At 48.2% G+C, this 20,740-nt stretch overlaps 1 protein-coding gene across 1 annotated transcript in view; it reads right to left on the bottom strand.

Annotated features, from left to right (window-relative positions):
* Positions 1–699: 699 nt before the first annotated feature.
* The window catches only part of DMBT1 (deleted in malignant brain tumors 1), a 115,518-nt gene continuing 95,477 nt past the window's right edge, over positions 700–20,740 (bottom strand). The window contains exons 2-12 of the mRNA XM_034987317.1: positions 15,761–15,914; positions 15,274–15,476; positions 14,511–14,831; positions 13,840–13,860; positions 12,779–12,808; positions 12,372–12,522; positions 10,881–11,089; positions 9,871–10,055; positions 5,274–5,662; positions 2,325–2,596; positions 700–854 (exon numbers count right to left, since the gene is read on the bottom strand). Coding sequence (XP_034843208.1) covers positions 700–854; positions 2,325–2,596; positions 5,274–5,662; positions 9,871–10,055; positions 10,881–11,089; positions 12,372–12,522; positions 12,779–12,808; positions 13,840–13,860; positions 14,511–14,831; positions 15,274–15,476; positions 15,761–15,914 — 2,090 coding nt within the window. The remainder of the gene's footprint in view (positions 855–2,324; positions 2,597–5,273; positions 5,663–9,870; positions 10,056–10,880; positions 11,090–12,371; positions 12,523–12,778; positions 12,809–13,839; positions 13,861–14,510; positions 14,832–15,273; positions 15,477–15,760; positions 15,915–20,740) is intronic.

Raw genomic sequence — 20,740 nt, 5'->3', positions numbered from 1 at the left:
TCCTGAAGATTTTAGATCACCACTGTCAGGCCCACCTGCAGGGATCCCGATCTAACTGGTTTAGGTTCAAGTAGGCAGTAGAAGCTGGAAAGCCCTGGACTCATCCACATGTACAGCCAGGAGTGAACATCCCAGCCCGAAACCAGTCTCAGTTCCTAGAAATCACAGCAGCCCACGTCATTTCCCCCCAGCCCTGGTGTGGTGCAGACAGTGGTTCCTACCGCCATGGCATTCTGTCTGTCTGGTTCTGCCCTGTCCCACTGTCTCTGTCCGGAGCTGGGCCTGGCTCGACATCCTGCTCACCCACAGCCATACCTTCTGCCTCTCTGTCTCTATACCAGTCTCTTGCTCCCACACTTGTCTGTGCACATTTGTCATTCACTGTTTGGTATCTATAAGCTGTCCCCTCTACCCACCTGTATAGCTGCCATAAAATTTGGCTCTACCCACCACTATATGCTCCTCCCTGGAGATGCAGGGACTCCCCCTCCTTGCCTGACATTTCGTCCTAGCATTGAACCTGTGTTTCCAGGAAAACAAGCCTCTACCTATCTGTACTCACACTGCACCATGCACCTATGACAAGCGAAACAGAGGGCGCTGCTGGGTGCCAAGCTCTGGGCTCTTGTTTCTTCCTTTCACACGTGGGTTCCAGAGAAGGTGGGGCCAATGTTTGAGCACATGCACATGGTGCTAGCTTCACATCTTAGGGCTCAGAGGCCAGCCACTGGCTGTGAGGGTGCTCATCCCCAAGGTGAAGGCCACCACGGCCAGGAAGGCCCCAGCAGAGATGGCAGGGCTGTGGCAGCTCCCCTCAGGGCTGGCCTGCTTTCCCACATCAGTCAGTGGCAGGTGTGGGAAGGACAGGAGAGCGGGAATCAGGATAAGCCCAGTAGAGAAGGGGGAGGGGCAAGCAAGGATGGTGGTCTGAGGGCAGGGTGATGATAAGCGGAACTGTTTGTGTGGTGGGAGAGGAGAAAGGAATGGGAGAGAGAGGTGCTGGGTAGGAAACTGAGGCCAGATCCCAAAGGTGGCAGTGCCATCCCAGTGGCAGTCAGGAAAGGTTTGGGAAGTCAGAGCTGGGCTTTGGGAGATCAAACGTGACCAGAGGCTCCAGAAGGATGGGGAGGGGAACTTGGGACATTTAGACCAGCTGAGAAATGGGTACAAACATCCCAGGCCAGAGGTCCTCAGGCCCTGAGCTTCTGCAGTGCCCATGGGAAAAGAAGGGAGAAGAGTGCGGTGGGCAGCATCCCCATCAGCACCCTTTACCCGTCACCCTGTCCTGTGTCTCTCCATAGCTCCAACCCACGGCAGGTGCCATGCACTCAACTCATTTCTGGACTGCATCCCCTTCCGGTGGAAGGTAAGCTCCAGGGGGGCAGGGATTTTGATCTCTGTTTGTTATTATTCTCCTGGCATATAATAGTCCTTCAAGGAGGGCATATGTGAGGTAAGAGCCTAGAATCAGCGGGACATGCTCACTGCCTGAATATGCGACACAAGGAGACAGAGCCGCCAAGGATGCCCCATGGGGTGGAACCCAGTAACCAGGAGGAGGGTTTACGACAACTCCTGCTACCCCACACCTATCCCTGTCACCGGGGCCACCACATCTGCTGACCTGTCCTCAGCCTGGACCGGAGATCCTGGCAATCCCTCTGCAGTCGTTTCCTTGTCCACACCCACAAGAAAAGAGCAGAGCGTGAAATCGGAGCCCTGTTCTAGATGAGGAGACAGAATGGCTGACCACCAAAATGTCAGCCTTGTGAGCCACTGGAATAAACCGATCCTGCCTGCATCCCCACGGCCCTGCCTGGGGACATGGGGGCCTCTTGTTATTACCGTCATGAGCAATAATGTTATCGTTGACGTCGTGTTGTTGATATTGGTGACAGCAACCATAGTAACAAGACCCACCATTTTTCGCACCCAAGAACTTGAACCAGGCAGACCTCAAGGCAGTTTAACTAACATTATTTTATTGCACCGCCTCAACAGTCCTAACCGGTAGGTATTAACATTTTCGTTTCACAGTCAAGGAGTGTGAGGTTCGGGGAGTTCAGAAGCCAGAGGACAAGAGTGTCAGGTGTGTCTGTGTCGCAGATCAGAACTCTCTCGACCAAGCACCACACGTGGTCCCCCATAGACCAGGAGCCCATGGAAGAAGGCGAGAAGCGATCTAGCTAAGTCCGTATCGCCCCGTGGAGCACAGCAGGCCTGGCACGTGGTGGGTGCCCACTCTGGGGTGGAGCGCGACACCCACAGAAACAACCCCGGTCCCCGCAGGTCACAGATCTAGGGGCGGGAGGTCCGCCACTTAGCCAGGTTCCTCTTCTCGGTGTGCGGGACCTGCAGCTGAATGGGTCCCAGGACGACGTCCACCTTCTCCTGGTAGGAGCCCACGTCCCTCTTGGACCTCAGGATGCAGCCTCTGCGGCAGCGGGAGAAGTAGTCGTCAGTCCTGCACACCACCATCTTACACTGCAGGTACACGGAGGGGAAGCGCCTCAGGAAGTAGAAGGAACTGAATTTGAGGCGGGTGATGCGAGGCGACGGCTGAGGGTACGATTGGTAGGTGTTGTCCTTCACGCACCTGGAAAAAGAGAAAAGCAGCCCGTCAGCTATGGATGCACTGCCTTCTTCATGACGCGCATGGGCCAGGCCCACGCCTCCGGCCGCACCTTCCTTCCCTCACATCGCCTGTCAGCCTCCAGGAGAACCCCAGCAGCTCTGGTATGTCAGCAGCATCTTAAAGCAGCAAATCGGCCCAGGGTTTCCACACAGACGAGCAGGCCCCATATTGCACAGTGGGTGCTCAGTGACCCCACGCTGGATGGCCCTGGAGACCCAGGGGAGTGACAGAAGCAGCAGGGCCCAGAGAGACGGCATGAAGGAAGATGACATTTCCTTTCCTTTCCTGGTCTCAGGGCCAGGCAAGGTGGCACTGGGCTACTCTCTGGTATCCTTGGTGGCTACCATCCCCCCTGCCTCCCAAATTTCTGGGGCTGTGTCTCCTGACCCACCTCAACTTGCCCTGAGCCCTAGATGGCTGTACTTTCCACGTGAGCCTGAGTACTCTCCAGTACCCCCCATTCCAATATCCACTGCCTCCTTATTCCCTCAGACGTCTCATCGCCACTGGTGTTAGCGGGAAGGTTACTTAAGAATCCCCTGAAAGAGGGCGCCTGGGTGGCTCAGATGGTTAAGCGTCTGCCTTCGGCTCAGGTCATGATCCCAGGGTCCTGGGATCGAGTCCCGCATCGGGCTCCCTGCTTGGCGGGGAGCCTGCTTCTCCCTCTGCCTCTCTCTCTCTCTGTCTCTTATGAATAAATAAATAAAATCTTTAAAAAAAAAAAAAAAGAATCCCCTGAAAGAAACTTTACTAAGATATGGGTGAAGAGCATCTCCCAGCTCTACCCCCAGTTGAGCAAGCAGCTTGCATAACCCAGGAACCCCTCTTAACAGGAGGATTTGGGGTGATGTAGCAAAGAGGAGAGCAAAGAAACTGGTCCATGGGGTTTAGGGTGGAAATTTTTGTGGTGGATGGGAGCTATCACGAAGGCAGCCTGATTCTGCCTGGAAATGTGGCCCAGGCTTCACTCAGTATCTTCTTTCCCCCTTCCAGAGGTTCCTTCCTCCACTTTCAATGCACATTCTCTCAAATACCACATTCTTTTTTCGACAGGGGTCAGTTTGGCAGCAAAGGTGAGAGAGAAAGTACACAGAACCTCGTCAGGAAGTAGGACAGTTGTAAATGAGGTCAGGGTAACCCAGGGGCTGCTGGGCAATAATTGCATTTCCCATAAAACCACACCAGTCAGGGTGGTCTGTATGGGCCAGAGCTCCCTAACCCAGGCTGCACTTCAGAATCATGGGGCGGGGGGAGGTTTTGAAAATACAGATACCCAAGCCCCACGACAGACCTAATAAAGTGAATGTGCAGGTGGGGCCGGGAATGGGTGTGTCTGAAGATCCAGATTCCTCTAATGGGCATCCAGGTGGGTGATCTGGCTGATCCTCAGGTGTAGCCAATGTGTCCCTCCAGGTACAGCTGGGTCCACATCTACCCCCACGTGCACGCCCCCCCTCCCGAGGAAATTGCATTATCTTATATACATATATGCCAGAATTTGACCAAAAATGATATTTTAGCAAAAATGAACCAAATCACTCATTTGTGTTAATCTCAGTCATCTGACATAAATTCAAATGTCACTTTGTTACTATTTGTAGAAAGAGAATTTGGGTAAGCTTCTCCCCCATCTTTGCTACCAAGGGGGCTGTTGTGAATTGTAGCAACTGCACAGACTGAACAAGGCAAGCCTCAATACCTGTTTACTGAATTGACACATATTCAAACTGTGCCTGGAAAAAGGTGCTGTTTTTAGTATCTCCGGAAGGTGTAAAATTTAACTTCCCAACCCTGATTCCTAGCAAAGCCCCTTAGCCTATCAGTACAACTTTTATATTGTACTTCTATGTGATTGCTACTGAGGTGCCAAGGTCAAATTATAAGCCAAGAAATGGTGCACACACCAATGGACAGAGACGAAGGAGTAAGGATGGGAGTGTACATCCCAGCATCCCAGGACTCCTTGATGAGCTCCGAAGAGGCAAATTCGACCTCACCAGCGTCCTGTCATCCAGGGAAGCAGGACTGTAGTGGAGGAGCCCAATCTGGGCACCACTGACCCCAGCCTGGGCACCACTGGCCTGACCTCTGCATCTCTTGAGCTTGGTTAGAACCACCATTCTCAGCTGCTAGGTCAAGAGACCCCTGCTGACCCCTGCTACCCACAGCATTCCTTGTGGACCACCTGCTGTGCATGCTCTTTGCCCAGGGCCCCATCGACTCCTTCCCATTTCATCCTCCCAACAGCCTATGATGTGGGCAGCACTATTCTCATCTGATGGGGGAAGAGACTGGCTCAGAGGATATGATTGCCTGCCCGGAGTGATGCAGCTGGTACATGGAAGACTGGCATCTCAATCTCGATCTGCTGCAGAATCAAGGCTTTCCCCCCCACTATGCGCATGTCTTCTTATGGAATTCGATCACCTGGGCCAAATCCCAGTTATAGCTAACCTGCTTGGTGACCACTGGTGGTTCATTCACTTCCCCACACATTCATTTCCCTAGATGTTAACCAGGTATGACAACCTGACTGGTTAAGTTCGCTCTACTAGAACCAAAGTCCTTGAGACTTTAGGCTACTCATGTTTGATTGTCAGGTGAAGTTTGACATTCACCCTGTGAAGACACTCCTTACCCACTCCGGATTAGATCGTAAGTCAGAGATGTAAAGTCGTTGGAATATGGGGACGCCACACAGGTATCCACAAACAAGGACAAGGAGGTGTCAGAATGGATGATCTCAGCCTGAAGGTACAAGTTCTGGTTCAGGTCCACATAGTATGGGCTGCTGGTCACCGGATGTAAAAATGAAGAAGATGTATAAAAGGAAATGTTCACATCAAAATTGCCGTACTGCACTTCATCGACCTCGATGGTGTCATTAGCAATGTATATGGTGTTAACCCAGGTGTTCTGGAGCATTTTGCAGCTGATGTGAATGTGGAGATCCTTCTTCCTCTGGATGATGGCACTTGGAACAGCTACTTTGAGGAAGTTGGAATAGGTGATGGTATCATTATCTACCTGGGAGACAAAGACAGGGGAGCAAAGTCAAGCAAATATCACCTGTTAAGGGAAGCTCACTGCTGATTTGTTTACAATGAGAGGGAAGTGACTCAGCCAGACTTTAAAACCCTCCCAGGACCACACAGAGAAGGCACATGACTGCCATGGCTCCCATTATCTGGGCTGGGCATGCGGCTTAACTAGCAGGACTCCCTCCTTTCATACAACCCCTTCCTCTACCACGTGATGGGGATAGCAGTGTGGGCCAGGTGTTGGGGCCTCCTAGGAGCTGCTCCCCATGGGAAGATGGGTGTGTCTGGATGACCCCTTGCCCTGCTGAATGACCAAGCTGAGTCCAGACTCCATGGCTTAGGGCCTTTCATGCTTGCTTTGCTTCATTCTCGCTGTGGCTGGGAGAAACCAAGGGAGGCGGCCATGTACTTGAGGGAGAGGCTGGTGGGATTAGCTTTCACTGTGCTGTTTGGATGGCTCAGTAGCAGCTTGGTGTCTGAGGCTGCCAGGACCGGAAGTGACAGAGGGTGGAGTTTTAGCTGCAGTGGGACTCTGACCACTGGGGTAGGGGCTCCCCCAGAGGCTCATGTGGACTGAGCAATGCTGGAGCACTTCCTGTCACACGCTGCTTTGTCACTCCCTGTACCATGGGACAGATTCCTAATGTGCCTTTTAGCAAGCAGCAAATTCCTCAGAATGTTGGTCTCTCATGCCATTTGATGTGCCTAAGAGTGACCTTCAAGGGAGAGAGCCTTGCACCCAGTGGTCTGTGAGCATCTCAAGGATAAGCTGATGTCATCAGGGCTTGGTACAGTGTCAACGATACTGTGAGGAGCATCAGTAGATACCATGGAATGAATGAAAGGTACAGGGGGCAGGGCCCACAAAAGTACTATAATGGATGAAGAATGGGGCCCAGATGGCTGAGAGGACACAGGTGAACCAGGCCATCTGGAAGCTCCACGATCATCTGGCCTCAAATGAGGCAAGCACAAGCCAGTCATTGCCTGGCAGAGAAAGGGAGTAACTCTTTCCCTCCCGATATGATGATGGCCAGAAGCAAACTTCTTTCTGCTAGCCAAGTACAAGTTCCCATAAGCAATGGATACTTTTGCAAGAACGAGCACAAAAAGAATACCATGGTGGCCTAAATAGAAGTCCTAAAATGTGAGGCTAGGTTACTCTTAAGAAAAAAAAAAGAGGTTTTTCAAGTCACATGTAGTCATGCACCCTGTCAAGAACCAAATTCTATTCTTGGCCATTTGGAAGATTAGACAAGCTCTCTGCTCAATCCAGCACTTGTACACCTTAAATATCATTGTTCTTCAGAACAGCATGTGTTGGAAAGGCTTTCACTTCATGCTTGTGGTTGCATAACTCAACTCTGAATTTGTCCCTTCCAGAAAAACATGTGGAGAAAAATTTAACAAGTAATTTAAAATGGTTTTGCCACCCCGTTTTCTTCATTGGGCCAGGGAGGTCTCTGCAGCCCCAGGCCTGTAGGGGAGTGCCAGAACCCGCACTCTGGACCCAGCTCTGGGAAGGCATCCCTCTGGTGGGGTGGGGAGACCTCATCTATCCTACACCCTCCATTCGTGCAAGGAAAATACACTATATTTTCTAGAAAAAAAAAGAAAAAAATAATGGGCTTTATATGTGAGTGCTAGTTGTTGTCAAAAGAAACCATATAAATGTGACTCTGTTACTCCTTCAAAGACAAGCTAAGGTGACTTCAGTTTAACTCTGTACACTAAAATCAAAGTTTTCTTGGAATTCACATTCGTCTATGGCTTCTATGCTCAAGCTAAATTCTGAATCCACTCCAAGCAATGAACATGGAATGCAGGTTTATTTCTTGATCGCAAGAAGCAGTTCCGATTTTAGATTAAAATTCATTATTAGGTGTCTGCTCGGTTCGGAAGGAACACAGGATGTAAGGGGACATCTTGCAGATAAGTCAACTGCTATTCCCATGAAGACTGGGACTCTTCCCCTTGATATCCGTCTCATGTGGTAGGGAGACCTCGCCTACTCAGCCACACCAGCCACCATTCGTCAGACCCCGCTCAGTGAGGCTCCTGGGGGAGCTGTGGTCGGCTCTGCCTACAGATCATGCTGTCCTGGCTTTGAATCCTGGCTCAGCAGATCATGACCATGTGGCCTCGGGCAGATGGCTTAACTTCTGTAAGCCTCCAACTCCTTGTGATTACGTGGGAATGAATGTTGCCCTAAGAATTTTGAAAGTCACGTAGAACTGAGTTCAGTGGCTGGCATACAGATCAACCGTTTATAATCCGATTATAAAGGGTTAGGCCCCACACCAGCCACTGGGCACTGGATCTGGTAGGGGACGCAGGTATTTAAATAAATGGAGGGATGAGAGTGTAGTGCATGCTGGCCACCACCAGCCACCTTACGAGAACCAGTATTGGCACATTGCTTTGGTGGCTTCTAATGGACATGAAGGAACATCGATGGGCTGGCTCAGATATCAGAGTCTCCAGGCTGCACACTTGGAACCGGGAGGGATAATCATCTTTGGTGCACTGACTCCTACTGACTAAACTCATGACAAGCCAGAATCCAACACAATTAAATTACAGGGCAAAATATAAGTCTGGTTGACTAGAACATTTGCATAGCATGACTGATATGTACCCTTGTCTTCATGTAAGTCTCCCTGACTCACTCAGTTCATCTCAGAAGGAGACTTGGTATCTGTAGGAACTGAGGAAAGGAGCCAGGTGGCCATAATGGCAATTATGGACCCTTAGGCCTAGGCACCCACCCGTGGCTGATAGGCCAATCTGTTTGGCTAAATGACTATCCTCTTCCTCTCCCACTGTTTCTTACGTGTCAAAGGATCAGGAAATTACCTTGCCAGGTAATTAACAGTGTCATCTTAGCACCTAGCCCAGTGCTGGCTCACAGCAAATGCTCAGTACATCTTTGGTGAGTGACAAACTGACATCCTCTGAACGTGTGTGTCATGCACATTGTACATATTCGAGCATTTCATGTTGTTTATTTACTGTAGTCCTAAGCCACATTATTTGCATCATGTCTGTTCCCTAACAGACAAAATCTTGAAGTGATTACTTAGGTGTCATCCCAAAATTCAGAATTTAGATGATTTCAAATAAATTTACATAAAATTAAATGCAACCATTGTAGGCAGGTCATTCAGTGAGGTTTGACAATAATCACCACCACAATAAGATACAGAACATTTCCAAGAACCAAAACAGCTCCTTCCTACCGCCTTTGCAGGCAATCCCCTCTAACCAGGTTGGCTTTCCATCATACATTTATTCCCCATTCCTGAATTTTATAGAAATGGAATCACAGAGTAGGTACTCTTGTGTGGCTGGCTTCTTTCACTCAGTATAAGGTTTTGGAGATTTTCAGAGTCTGATGTTTGTCCTGCTACTTCTTGGCCAAGTGGCCTTGCGCAACCTGCTTGACCTCTCGAAGCCCAGCCCCTCTATTTTTAAAGTGGGGTGACAATGACAGAATACTTGGTGGGTATCTGGGGAGTATGACACCAGCTAATCCTAGTGTTTGGCCCTGGGAGGATGAGCATCTATCCATTTTGCTCAGGACTGAGGAGTTTTGTGGAACATGGGACTTTTCCATGCTGACATCTGCAAAGTCCCAGGTAAACCGAGACAGCTGGTCACCCTAGATGATGATGGCTCAGCTGCAGAGGCTGATTTACTGTGAAGCTAATAAAGCTTCAGCCTCAGGACCTCCCCAGTGCAGGTTCCCCCAGTGCCTAGCAGTGTATTGGCACAGCCATATGTTTCTGTAATATTTATAAAAGTAAGATACATTTGCATTCTTCTGTTTCATGAGGCACCCACCCCTCTCACTAACCCCAACCCCAAACTGTATAAGCTTCAGGCCCTACAAAATCTGGAGCTGCCCCTGGGAGCTGCTATGATTATTGCTGATGGGAATGGCAGCCTGCCATGCACCCTCTGTGCATGACAGTGTGGGGGAAAATGGCCTGCTGACCTTCCTTCCTCATCCTTACATTTGGAAATGGCTACAGCTACATCATGGCACTAAGGGACAGATTTAAATCTTTACCCTGATTACACTGGTTATACCGTCATCATGTCGCTTGAGTCCCTAGAATTCAAGAAACACAGCATACATCACTATAAGAAAGCTTATTCAGCAGGAGATAGAGTAGGAAGCCCTAGACTTACCTGCTCGATGGTGCCGCAGCTCGAGTAGGGAATTGTGAATGTCACCTGGCTGGCTGTTATTTGGGGCTGACACTGGGAGCTTTCATTCCAGGTGGGAATGATAAGGTCCTTGGCAGAATAGCCCAGGGATTGGAGGTAGCTCCTGCTCACACTGGCTTGCATGTGGTTTGGCAGACAAAGCAGCTCTGGTGGACAAGGGCAAATAATGCAGGCAGTCAGCACCCCAGCAAGCCCACTAGGCGCTCCTCCCGTATAAAGATGCAGAGACCAAGATGGCAGACAAAGACGGCCCACGTTGGATAGTCCTCACCACAACCCCCCAGGTGCCCCATGACTCAGGTCAGTGTTATTCTCACAAGACCCCTTCGAGGGCATAAGGACTTAGGATTCCCCTGATGGAGAAATGGAGGCAGGATGTGAAATGAGTAAAATGTTTTGCCAATCTACCATTTATCCATAAAGTAAAGTAATGCTCCGGTTGAATGGTGGAGATGTTATAAAATAAAGTCCTTTAGCTATGGAATAGGTCAATGCTTAAAATCCTGACTGCAAAAGAGAGCTTGGACATCACCTCACCCAGTCCCTAAGCCAATCTATAAATCAGTCCATTTAACAGCTCAAATTGTGGCCATTAGCTGGAAGTGGCTGAGTGATCGGCTCAGTCCATCTTCAGATAGCAGCCAAATATGCTGTCTTGGGACATAGTCCAGGGGCCAGGTGGTCACCTGTGTCCTTGGCACTGACATCTCACCATGTGCTGAAAGTATGACCTCACATCTTCTTTTTAGTCTCTGCTGACCACAGTAAGACCACCACACCGCCCATCAGCCAGTTCTGGCCCTTGACCTCGCTTCTGGGCAGCCGGAGTCCCAAGACCACTGCTTGTGGCCCCTTTCAGCACCAGGTCAAGCCTTGGTGACCTGACAAAGCTGCTCTAGTTTCTTATTTCGCAACCACAGAAGGGTGGAGCAGAGGTGTCCCCCACAACGAGCCCCCACGAGGGGACTTACTGGTGTTATCTTCAGAAGGGCTGGAGTAGTAGCTGGCCTGGAAGCCCCTCTTCGTGATGCTGCCATCGCTGACGAAGCGAATGGACATGAAGTTCGATGAGGAACTGAGGGAGCCCTTGGTTCCATCACAAACGCGGGCAATCAGAGGGGAACTGTGGGAGGGGCCATTGAACACTTCAATATAGTCGTAGTTACAGCCACCTTCAAGCCTGCAGGGACAGAACACAGAGTTTTGGCGTCACTTTCAGCCAGGATTCGATGCAGGGGGTCAGAGCTCAGTGAGTTGGGGGGGTGGGGAGGGTCACACCTTTGTGGCAGAAATACTGACAAAATTAATAGTTGAAAATAAAAGAATGATATTCACTTCCCTGTGACTGCCATGCACGAAACTTCGTCCTAACTTTTGGGGTCACACATATGAAATCGACAGCCTCTCTCCTGACACTCCTTTGCATCATGAAAGGAAAGGATCACAACCTGCCTTAGACTGCTTCTTCAATCAAAAAGACCCTGGCTTCCCATTGAACAAAATAAATAGTCATGAATCCATAGTGATAGAAATAAATAACTGGACTAATGAATATCGGACAAGTCAAATAACCTCTCTGAAGGTTAGGTGGTCGACCTTCCTCCATAGGATCGCATGAGCTTTAAGTACAGTCTCTGAGATCCAGAATGAATTGTAATGATGAGGAGGTTAAAATAATATTATAACTTCTGCAAAACTCCAAATGAATTTCCAAGGCAGAGATTCGCAAAGCCACAGCAACCAAAAAGCAAGAGAGGAGACTATTGTGCTCAGGAAAGGCTATTACAAAAGAAATGATGGTACCCTCTTTCCTGGACACCAGAAAATACTCGTACCTCTGCTTGGCCACGCCCCTCCTTGGACCAATCATAACGTGGCTTTGACGCTGTGTCCTCTGCTTAAAGCAGTGATTCCCCCTTTTCACCGAATGAGGAACAGATAAACGAGCCTCTGCAGCAGAGATCTCTCCACCTCTACTTGACCCCCCAGAACTTACCCCCGAAAAAAGGAGGCAGTGAAGAAAAAAGGGTTAAAAAAACAAACAAACAAACAACCTGGTGTGGTTAATAGGATTCTGTGTGTTACTCTTACTCCTAACAGGCATCCTTCCCGTTGGATAACCTTTTCCAAGTATTTTCACCTCTTTCTCTCTCGTGACCTTCCCAGTAGCCAGAGATGAGAGGAAAGCAGGTATTTTATTTCCTTGTTTTGACCAAGGTTCGGGAAAATTAAGTGATTTCCTGTGGGCACACAGCAAATGAGTGACAGATCTGGGACTTTAAACCAGGGCTCTTGTCCCGGCCCCACCTCCACAGGCTGCCTCTGGGCTAGCTGAAAAATTGAACCCATGAGAGAAAATGTCAATTGGGCCAACATCTCTCCTGAAGGGCTAGGTGCCATTTATTCTGTTCTACGATATCTGTGAGGCCCCCACGTGTTCTCCTCTGCACCCACACACTTACTGGACATCTCTGAAGACAACAGTCACACGGTAGTTACTTTGGACTTCAATGTCCCACACACATCTGGCGTTGTTTGGATAGTTCCCTGGATAGAACGGGCTGGAAAAGTACCCAGATGGCTGGGACAGGAAGCCTCCGCAGGAATAATCTGCTGTCGGGAAGAAATGAAAATCTGGAGGGCCCCCAGAGCCTGCTGCACAGTCACCTGGGGAAATTTTTAAACAACCCCCTAGACAGAAAGCCAGCAGGAGGTGGTGTGGACCTGGACTGTCCAGGGAGGCTCTACTTAGGGAAGCCATCTCCTCATTTTTGTCACTGTCCCCCTACCCCCACCCCCGCTGCCCCACCCAGCGGCACTGTCATTGAGGGGAAGGGCAAGGGGGTTTGTCAGGGAGCCCCAAACTTACTGTCTGGGTGGGTGGCATCGTGAACAGGAGCTGTTGACCAAGAGAAAAGATAACAATCAGTTTCTTGGTATCGTTGGCACAAATGTTCAGTGCTCACTTGGTCTGTGCAGAAAGGTGCCAACCCTAGGTTCACAGCGAGATGCTGGATGTGTGCCCTCAGAGAGCTCATGGCCTGGAGTGGTGGACGGGCAAGAGCAAATCCCAGCGTGGCAGGATGCGGCTGTGATCAGGGTAAGCCCAGGACATGGTGGGAGCCCAGAGCGTTGGCTCCTGACCCAGACTGAGCAGAGAAAGGGGGGCAGGTAATCGGGGCGGGGGGGGGAGTGGTCAGGCAAAAAAGTAGAGAGGGGGGTTCCATGCAGGGGGACTCAGGCCTGACAGTCACTAGCACACTTAGGGAACATCAGTGTGGATGGAGCAGGAGGGGTGGAGGGAGGAAACGAAACAGACAAAGGAAGTGGATCTGTCCCCAGACATGGGAATCTACACCCAGATGGCCCTGAAGAGTCACATGAAGGGTGCGAAGGTGTGGAGGCTGGGATTGACGTTGGCATTTCGTAAGGACGCCCCCAGCTGCTGTGTGAAGAATGGATGGGGGCAAGGCTGAGGGGTCGCTGCTGTAGGAGGCTGGTGGTGAGGAGGGGAGGGTGGGGATGGAGGGGAAAGATCTCAGGAGCCAGGAGTGTGCTGCGAATGCTTAGAGAAGGTTCAGCAGCAGTTCCGGAGTGGGCAGCCAGGAGCTTTTGGTGGTTACACACGGAGCTCACTGATGAAGCAGGACCCACTGGCCTGCACTGACCAGGGTCTGGTGTCGAACCTACACAGGTGGCTGGCCTCTCCTAGGGACTGACCGTAGATCTGAATCTTAGGCTGGCCAGGCCACTGATGGTCAAAGAGGAGCCCAGAGAGAGGCCCAGCTCTCCTTGGGTGGGGACATCTGCTGCAAGGGATACCAGTGCCAGGGAAGACATAGGGCAATTCCTGGGAGAGAGAGTGGCATGCCCTGCACCAGCAGCAGAGAGGGCCAGCCAGGCGGCTGGGTAGAAATGACGGGTACTTACCGTGCGTTGTTGGCTGGCTTCCTGAAAAGGAATAGGAGAAAAGCATTAGTCGCTGAACTGTGGCGGGAGGAGGGGCCCGCATGCGGCAGGGGTATACCCATGTGACTCACAGTCTGACCTCTTCTGTGAGTGCACACATGGCCTGTGGAGTTACTGCCGTAAGGCCTGTGCTATGAGGGGGAGGCCTTGGGCGGGTCTCTCCCGCTGTTCCCCCAGCCTTATCATCACTTGGGGGTCATCAGTGCCATGACCAAGGTCACAGCATCACTCATTCCTCATTTCCTACTTGTCTGGAATTGTTCTAAGGTTTTACACGAATGAGCCACTTAGGTCTCTAATCGCCATTGGATGCAGATGCATCATGACCATCTCCTCTTCGTACAGGAGGAGACAGGCTGACAGATGAGACTCATTGCTAAAGGTCCCAGAGCAAATGGAAGGGTGAGAACACACATGCATACTAGTCCTGTGGCCAGTATAACCCACCAGAGACAATGGGGCCCTTGCATGGTCTTCTGGAGCGGGAAGACCAAGGGCACAGCTGCCAAGCTCCAGTCTCACCTCCACCCCCGGAACTGAGCCACAAACACCATCAACCACCAGCCCTTAACTTTCACCCTGGAGCAGGTTGGAGGTGAAAGGGGCCTTCCACGAATGACGCCGCGTGGTACCTGAGCAAATGACTCCAGCGTCTTCACTGTGGGCACAGTTATGGGAGAACCAGCCTCGGTTCCGGCACTGCCAGAGAGTAGATTCGGTCCCTGAGCACACCACGTCGTCCAGGGTGATGGGGCCAGAGCCGGGCCCAAAATAGGCGTTTCCCACAGCGGATACTGCATATCCACACTCCAGCTGTCTGCAGACCACCTGGGCATCCTGAATGCCCCAGGAATCGTCACACACCGTCCCCCACGTGCCACCGTGGTAAATTTCCACACGCCCGGCACATGCATGATAGGAGACATTTGAATTGACTAATCTCAAGCCGGCATCTGAAAGATACATGGCATAAGAACTGAGGGTCATTCCCACAACAGATCTCGAAGGCCGAATAACCCATGGGCCTTGCTCCCTCCTAAAGTCCCCAGGTGACTGATCAGGGTACAGACATCTCCAAGATCAGCTGGAAGGGGCTTAAGACACCACAGAGCTCAGACCCCCTCCCCCGCCAGATGGGGACACATTGGCTCAGCAAGGTCAGTCACCAGGTCTCCCAGGAAGTGGCAAACCCAAGGCCAAGGTGTGTCCGCGATTCCCCACATCTCTTGGCCTTGGCTTATCAGAGTCGGCTGTGAGATAAGGAGGAGGAGGGGCAACATATGGCTGAGGTCCTTCTTTGCATTCACATAGGAACCATGACACGCTCGGAAGCAGGGTCCGCCTAAACACACCGAGCCCCGAAAGTCAGTTCTGTCGGATTTAGTTTGAACGCACCTCTAGGAAAGGAGTTATACCAAGCAGAAAAGCCGGTGTTTTGGACACTGACATCACTTCGAAAACGAACAATCATTCGGTTGTAAGAAGATGTGAATATTTGCCTGGTGTCATTACAGATTTTCCCCAGCAAGTTACTGCTATTCAGTGATCCATCAGAAATTTCAACATAATCAAAATCGCAATTTCTATGCGTCTCCAGCCTGTATGAAAAAAATGCACTCATGTCAACATTGAAATTTCTATTGCTTCTGTCTTTTACAGATAGTTCGGACTTTTCACGAGCCATGTTACTGAACCTAAGATTTTCTTCTTGCTCTTCTTCAATCATATCAAAGGACTTCCCTATGTTGCCTAATGCTTCATGGTAGGATCAGAGCAACATAATGTCTAGCCTGTGGCACCTGAGAGTGAAAGCATCTCAGCCCAGCACACAACGCAGACCGTGGAGGCCCATCCTTCACCAGGTGATCTGAGTGTTACTTACTGCAGATGACTGAAGCCCAGATTGATGCGGTAGCCAGAGTTCACTTCTATTTCCCAGACACATTCGGCGTTGTTGGGGTAGTATCCAGGGTAGGATGGGCTGGAAAATGCCCCACTGGCATTGAATAAGAAGCCGCCACAATCTAAAAAGGGTCCTATAGAGGAGACAGAGAGGGACACGCCAACATGGCAGGTTTCAAGTGTGTTCAAGACAAGCAATTGTCTTCTGGGTAAGAGTTCTCGGGCTTCATCCCCCGACCTTACACCATGACTCGGTTTTTCCTCTCTCGGGCCTGGTCGTGGGCTGCCCCACATTAGGGGCCTTGATCTAAGGATCTGCCTCCCTCATGGGGCCTAGAAAAGTGACTCTCTGCCAAGAGGTGACCCAAGCTTCAGAGAGAACATGAGTCACCTTGTCGCAAAAACACCAAGAAAGCAACAAAGTTATTATTGTCATTGTTCAGTGGAGCACAGGGATCATCTTGGCTGAGCAGGAGTGCTGGCCCGTGGAGAGCACTCTGCAATATAACTTATTCCCTAGGGTTTCCGGCCAGTTGACAAGCAGTAGTGGGAAGTGGGGTTGACAGCACGGTTTCTGCCACAGAAGGCCTGGGCTTGCATCTTGGCTCTGCCTTTATCAGATCCACGATCTCGAGCAAGTTACTGAAACTCTCTGCCTCAGTTTCCTCATCTGAAAAATGGGAGTGCTAATAACGTCTGCCTCATCAGATTCCTGGGTGAATTAAATGAGATAATACACGTGAACCCTGAGAGCAGGGCCTGGCACATAGTAAGCCCCCAACAGTATCAGCTGATATAATTTATCACAGAATGATAAATAATATTAAGCATTCAAACTTTTGTTGGTCTGTTTAATAGACTGTTAAAAAATATCTAGATACTTAGTGGTGATAGAAATTGAAACTGGCTCTTCCCTTATTCACAGCTCTTTTTGTTTATTTTTGCTACAGTGTACAATTCAATGGTTTTTAGTATTTTTTTTTAAATTTTATTTTATTATGTTATGTCACCATACAAATACATCATTAGTTTTTGATGTAGTGATCCATGATTCATTGTTTTCGTATAACACCCAGTGCTTCATGGTTTTTAGTATATTCAGAATGCTGCAACCATCACTGCAGTCAATTCGAAAAGATTTTTGTTACTCCAGAGAGAAACCCTGTCCCCAACAGTAGTCACTCTTCGTTTGCCCCCAGCCCAAGGCAATTGCTAGTCTACTTTCTGTCTCTACAGATTTGTCTATTCTGGACATATCATATCCATACAGTCTTACAATATGTGGTCTTTTGTGACTGGCTTCTTTTGCTTAGCATCATGTTTTCAAAGTATGTCCCTTTTGTAGCGTATACGAACAAGCACCAGGACTTCACTTCCTTCTATTGCCAAGTAACATTCTGCTGTATGGATGGACCATATTTTGTATATCCATTCACCATGATGAATATTCAGGTGGTTTCCACTTTGGGGTTATTAGGAACAAAGCTGCCCACCTGTGAACATTCATATGTAAGTTTCTGTGTGGATACATGTTTTCTCCTGAGTATATACCCAGGACTATAATTGCTGGGTCATATGGTAACTCCGTTTAACTTTTTGAGGAGCCACCAAACTGTTTCTCAGTGGATGTACCATTTTATATTCCCATCAGCAGGGTGTGAGGGCTATGACTTCTCCATATCCTCACTAACACTTGCCATTATCCGACTTTTTTATTCTAGCCAAACTACTAGGTGTGAAGTCGTATCTCTTTGTAGATTTGCTTTGCGTTTCCCTGATGGCTAGTGATGTTTGACATATTTGCATTGAAAATATTCAATGACATAAACAAGTGGCCATATTTGCATGTGCTTATTGACCATTTGTATATCTTCCATGGAGAAATATCTATGCAGCTACTGCGCTCATTCTTTCATTGGGTTATTGGACTTTTTATTATTGATGTGTAAAAAGTTCTTTATGTATTCTAGATGCAAGTCTCTTATCAGGTGTATGATTTGCAAATGTTTCCTCTGTTTCTGTGGAAAAATGGTGCTTCTTAAAGATAATTTAGCCTTTAAAATATGCCTACCCATAAGTTCTATTTCTACACTGGGAAGTAATCAAAGATGAAGCCAAAGTTTCAGAGCAAACGGTATGCATTACAGATTTCTAAAAATATAATAGAGACGATTATAAAATAAAAGTGTTACTGTATGTGATTACCTAAGTACATAAAATAGACTTAGAAAGAATTAATTCTTTTGTCCTGTGATTAGTAATGGTTTAATTAAATCGTGATATATCCATAGAATGGAAAACTGTGTGCCCAGTAAACTATATGGTGTAAAAATAATTTCAATACCTGAAAAATGCTAATGTTAAGGACATAAAAATAAGTATTCTATACTCATGTGAAAATGAATGTTATAAAATAGGGCATAAAGCCTGCTGTCGTTTGTGTCTGTGTGCATGTTGGTGTATGTATCAAAATGCCAATTATGATTAAATATTCACCCATTCGTTCATGTATTCATTTACTCTTTTTAGAAAACATTTATGTTATGCCAGACACAATGCTAGAAATAAGGATGCAAGAGGGTAAAAGGCAGATATGTTCTCTGCCCTCAGGAAGTGCACAGTTTGGCATAAAAGTCAAGGATGATCTTTTGCAAACAGACTTCTGATTTTGCAATTCTCCAGCTTAAAACTTGTCAACAGCTCCGACTGTCCTTAGGATAAAGTCAGGAGTTCTAACCTGTGCACAAAGCTCCGAATGACCTGGCAACAGCCAAGCTCCTTCCCACCCAGGCCTACAAAGCGTTCCTTCTGGCTGGAAGGCATGTCAGCGAGTGAGCCCGCCTCTCTTGTGTCCTGATGCATTAGCAGCACTTCGTGAAGAACTTCCCCTAATCCCTCGATCAAGTAAAATCTCTGTGAATATGCCCTCTTTGCACACCGAACTTCCCCTCTGAAGCACCTGTCACACCTGTAATTACATCATAAATTCAGTAGTATGTACTTACTACTGTGAGCTACCTGAGGGAGGAGATTGTTTTCTCTTTTTCAACATTCTGAAATTTTACAACATTCTTGATGGCCATTAGACCATATGTACAGCAAAGACCTTCAAATACTTAGCATAAGAAGAGGTAGCATTTATTAAGTACATTCTATGTACCAAGGACTATGTTAACTTTAGTCCAGTAAATTTATTTCTTTCCTCCAGGAAAAATTGGGGAGATATGCAAAGACTTACAAAAATATTCTACGTCAGAGGATCCTTCATAACAATGTGGAAATATAGACAACATAAACGTCCAAGGGGACTAGTAAACTAATTCGTGGTCATAGCTGTGTAATGAAATACAAAGCAGACATTTAATATGATGGGAAGAAAATAGTCAGTGACATAAACAAGTGGCCATATCATTTCTTAGGAGTGATGGAAAGCTATTGAGCAATAGCCACGAGGAAAAATTTACTTGCGAAGGATTGATTACTTGTGAAATTATCCATTTATTGTCTCCCTTCCTTCTCTCAAAGCTTCGGAGATACACCAAGAAATAAAAGCCTTTAAGTCTATTCTTTGAAGAACAACTTATTTCATTTCCTTAAAAGAAGGGGAAGTGGGTCTCCTTATTATAACAAAGGTCATCCACCTGGCAGGGGGGATAAAAAAGGCTGAGTGTCTGGAAGGTAGAGGCAGGCTGTGTGTGGGCAGTTTTGGAACAGTGTAGGGTGGGGCAGGTCTGGGTAGGTTGTATGCACAGGTTGAACTGGGCTGTACATTTACAGATATGTACTCCATGGACAGTCTGCTTGGGGATGAGAACCCCAAGCCCTCAGGTGGAAAACCGTGATACTTACTATTACTAGTTATAGTTGATGGGTGCCACCAATCTGGAAGGAAAATGAAGTGATTTTAGGATTTTATTGGAAAAGGTTTCATTCCGTAGTCATTAGTTTGGTATGGAAATGTTACTGTAGATGATTCTATCCCTGACTGGAGGACTTCTCAGAGCCTGGACAATTCCAGTTTGCACTGCGAATGGCCCAGATGGGCTAGAGTATGGAGCTAGCACTTCCCAACATACTTGGCACTGAATATTTTCACTGTAGGGTAAAGAAAACCTTGGGGATTGCTCTCTCAACGTGAAGGATTTCTTGAACAGACAAGCATTGGTAGGAGTTTTATTTGGTTGTATTTCTCAAATGATCATAATTCTGACTTGAACACTTAGTTTCATCTGAAATGACCAGAGGGGAACAAAAATCCTTCCACTACAGCTTCTCTGAGCAAACCCTGGCAGCAGAGAGTGGCAACCTAAGTAGGAGCCAAAGTCCTGGGGACTCAGCTGGTCACAGTAACAAATACCAGAGTCCTCAAAGAGAAGAGCCTGGGCTTCTCCATCACTTTCTAGAAACATGAGAGTAGAATTCCAGTGAGGAATGATGCTGGGCTGGGATGCAGCTACTCACCTGGGGTAGTAGGAGTGTTTTGTACAGCTGGAAAAAAAGAGGACACATTATTAGTCTCTGTGAAGGATGTGCAGAAAGAAGCCTCTCAGGATCCAAAGACACAGAAATGCTGAGTGCTTCACCCACCATCACTAAGAAGGACGTTCTGGAAGGGGTCCTGAGGACCTGAAGTGTAAAAGTAAACCTCAGGGGCAGGATTCCACACAAAAAAACAATTGCAGGAATTTGTTCTCACGACCTATATGCCCATTAATACATGACTGCTCTACGGGCTTATTAAGATACTGCAGTCCTCCCATAAAATTCAAGTACATCAAAATGATTGCTGATGCACTTTCCGCTCAAGCCATAAGGGAAAATGCCTGCCCTTCAGCAAAACTCAGGAAGATGAGGTAACAGTGAAAGAAAATAGTTTTTCAGAGAATATAACAAACAAAAATAGAGGCGCAAAATTTTGAGGTTCACCTGAGCAGATGACGCCCGCATCCTCCGAGTGCCT

The sequence above is a fragment of the Mirounga leonina genome, unplaced genomic scaffold, assembly GCF_011800145.1.
Source record: "Mirounga leonina isolate KUSES-001 unplaced genomic scaffold, KU_Mleo_1.0 Mir_114, whole genome shotgun sequence".
Lineage (NCBI taxonomy): Eukaryota > Metazoa > Chordata > Mammalia > Carnivora > Phocidae > Mirounga > Mirounga leonina.
The sequence above is the reverse complement of the archived record's forward strand: the minus strand, read 5'-3'. Positions and strand labels throughout refer to the sequence as shown.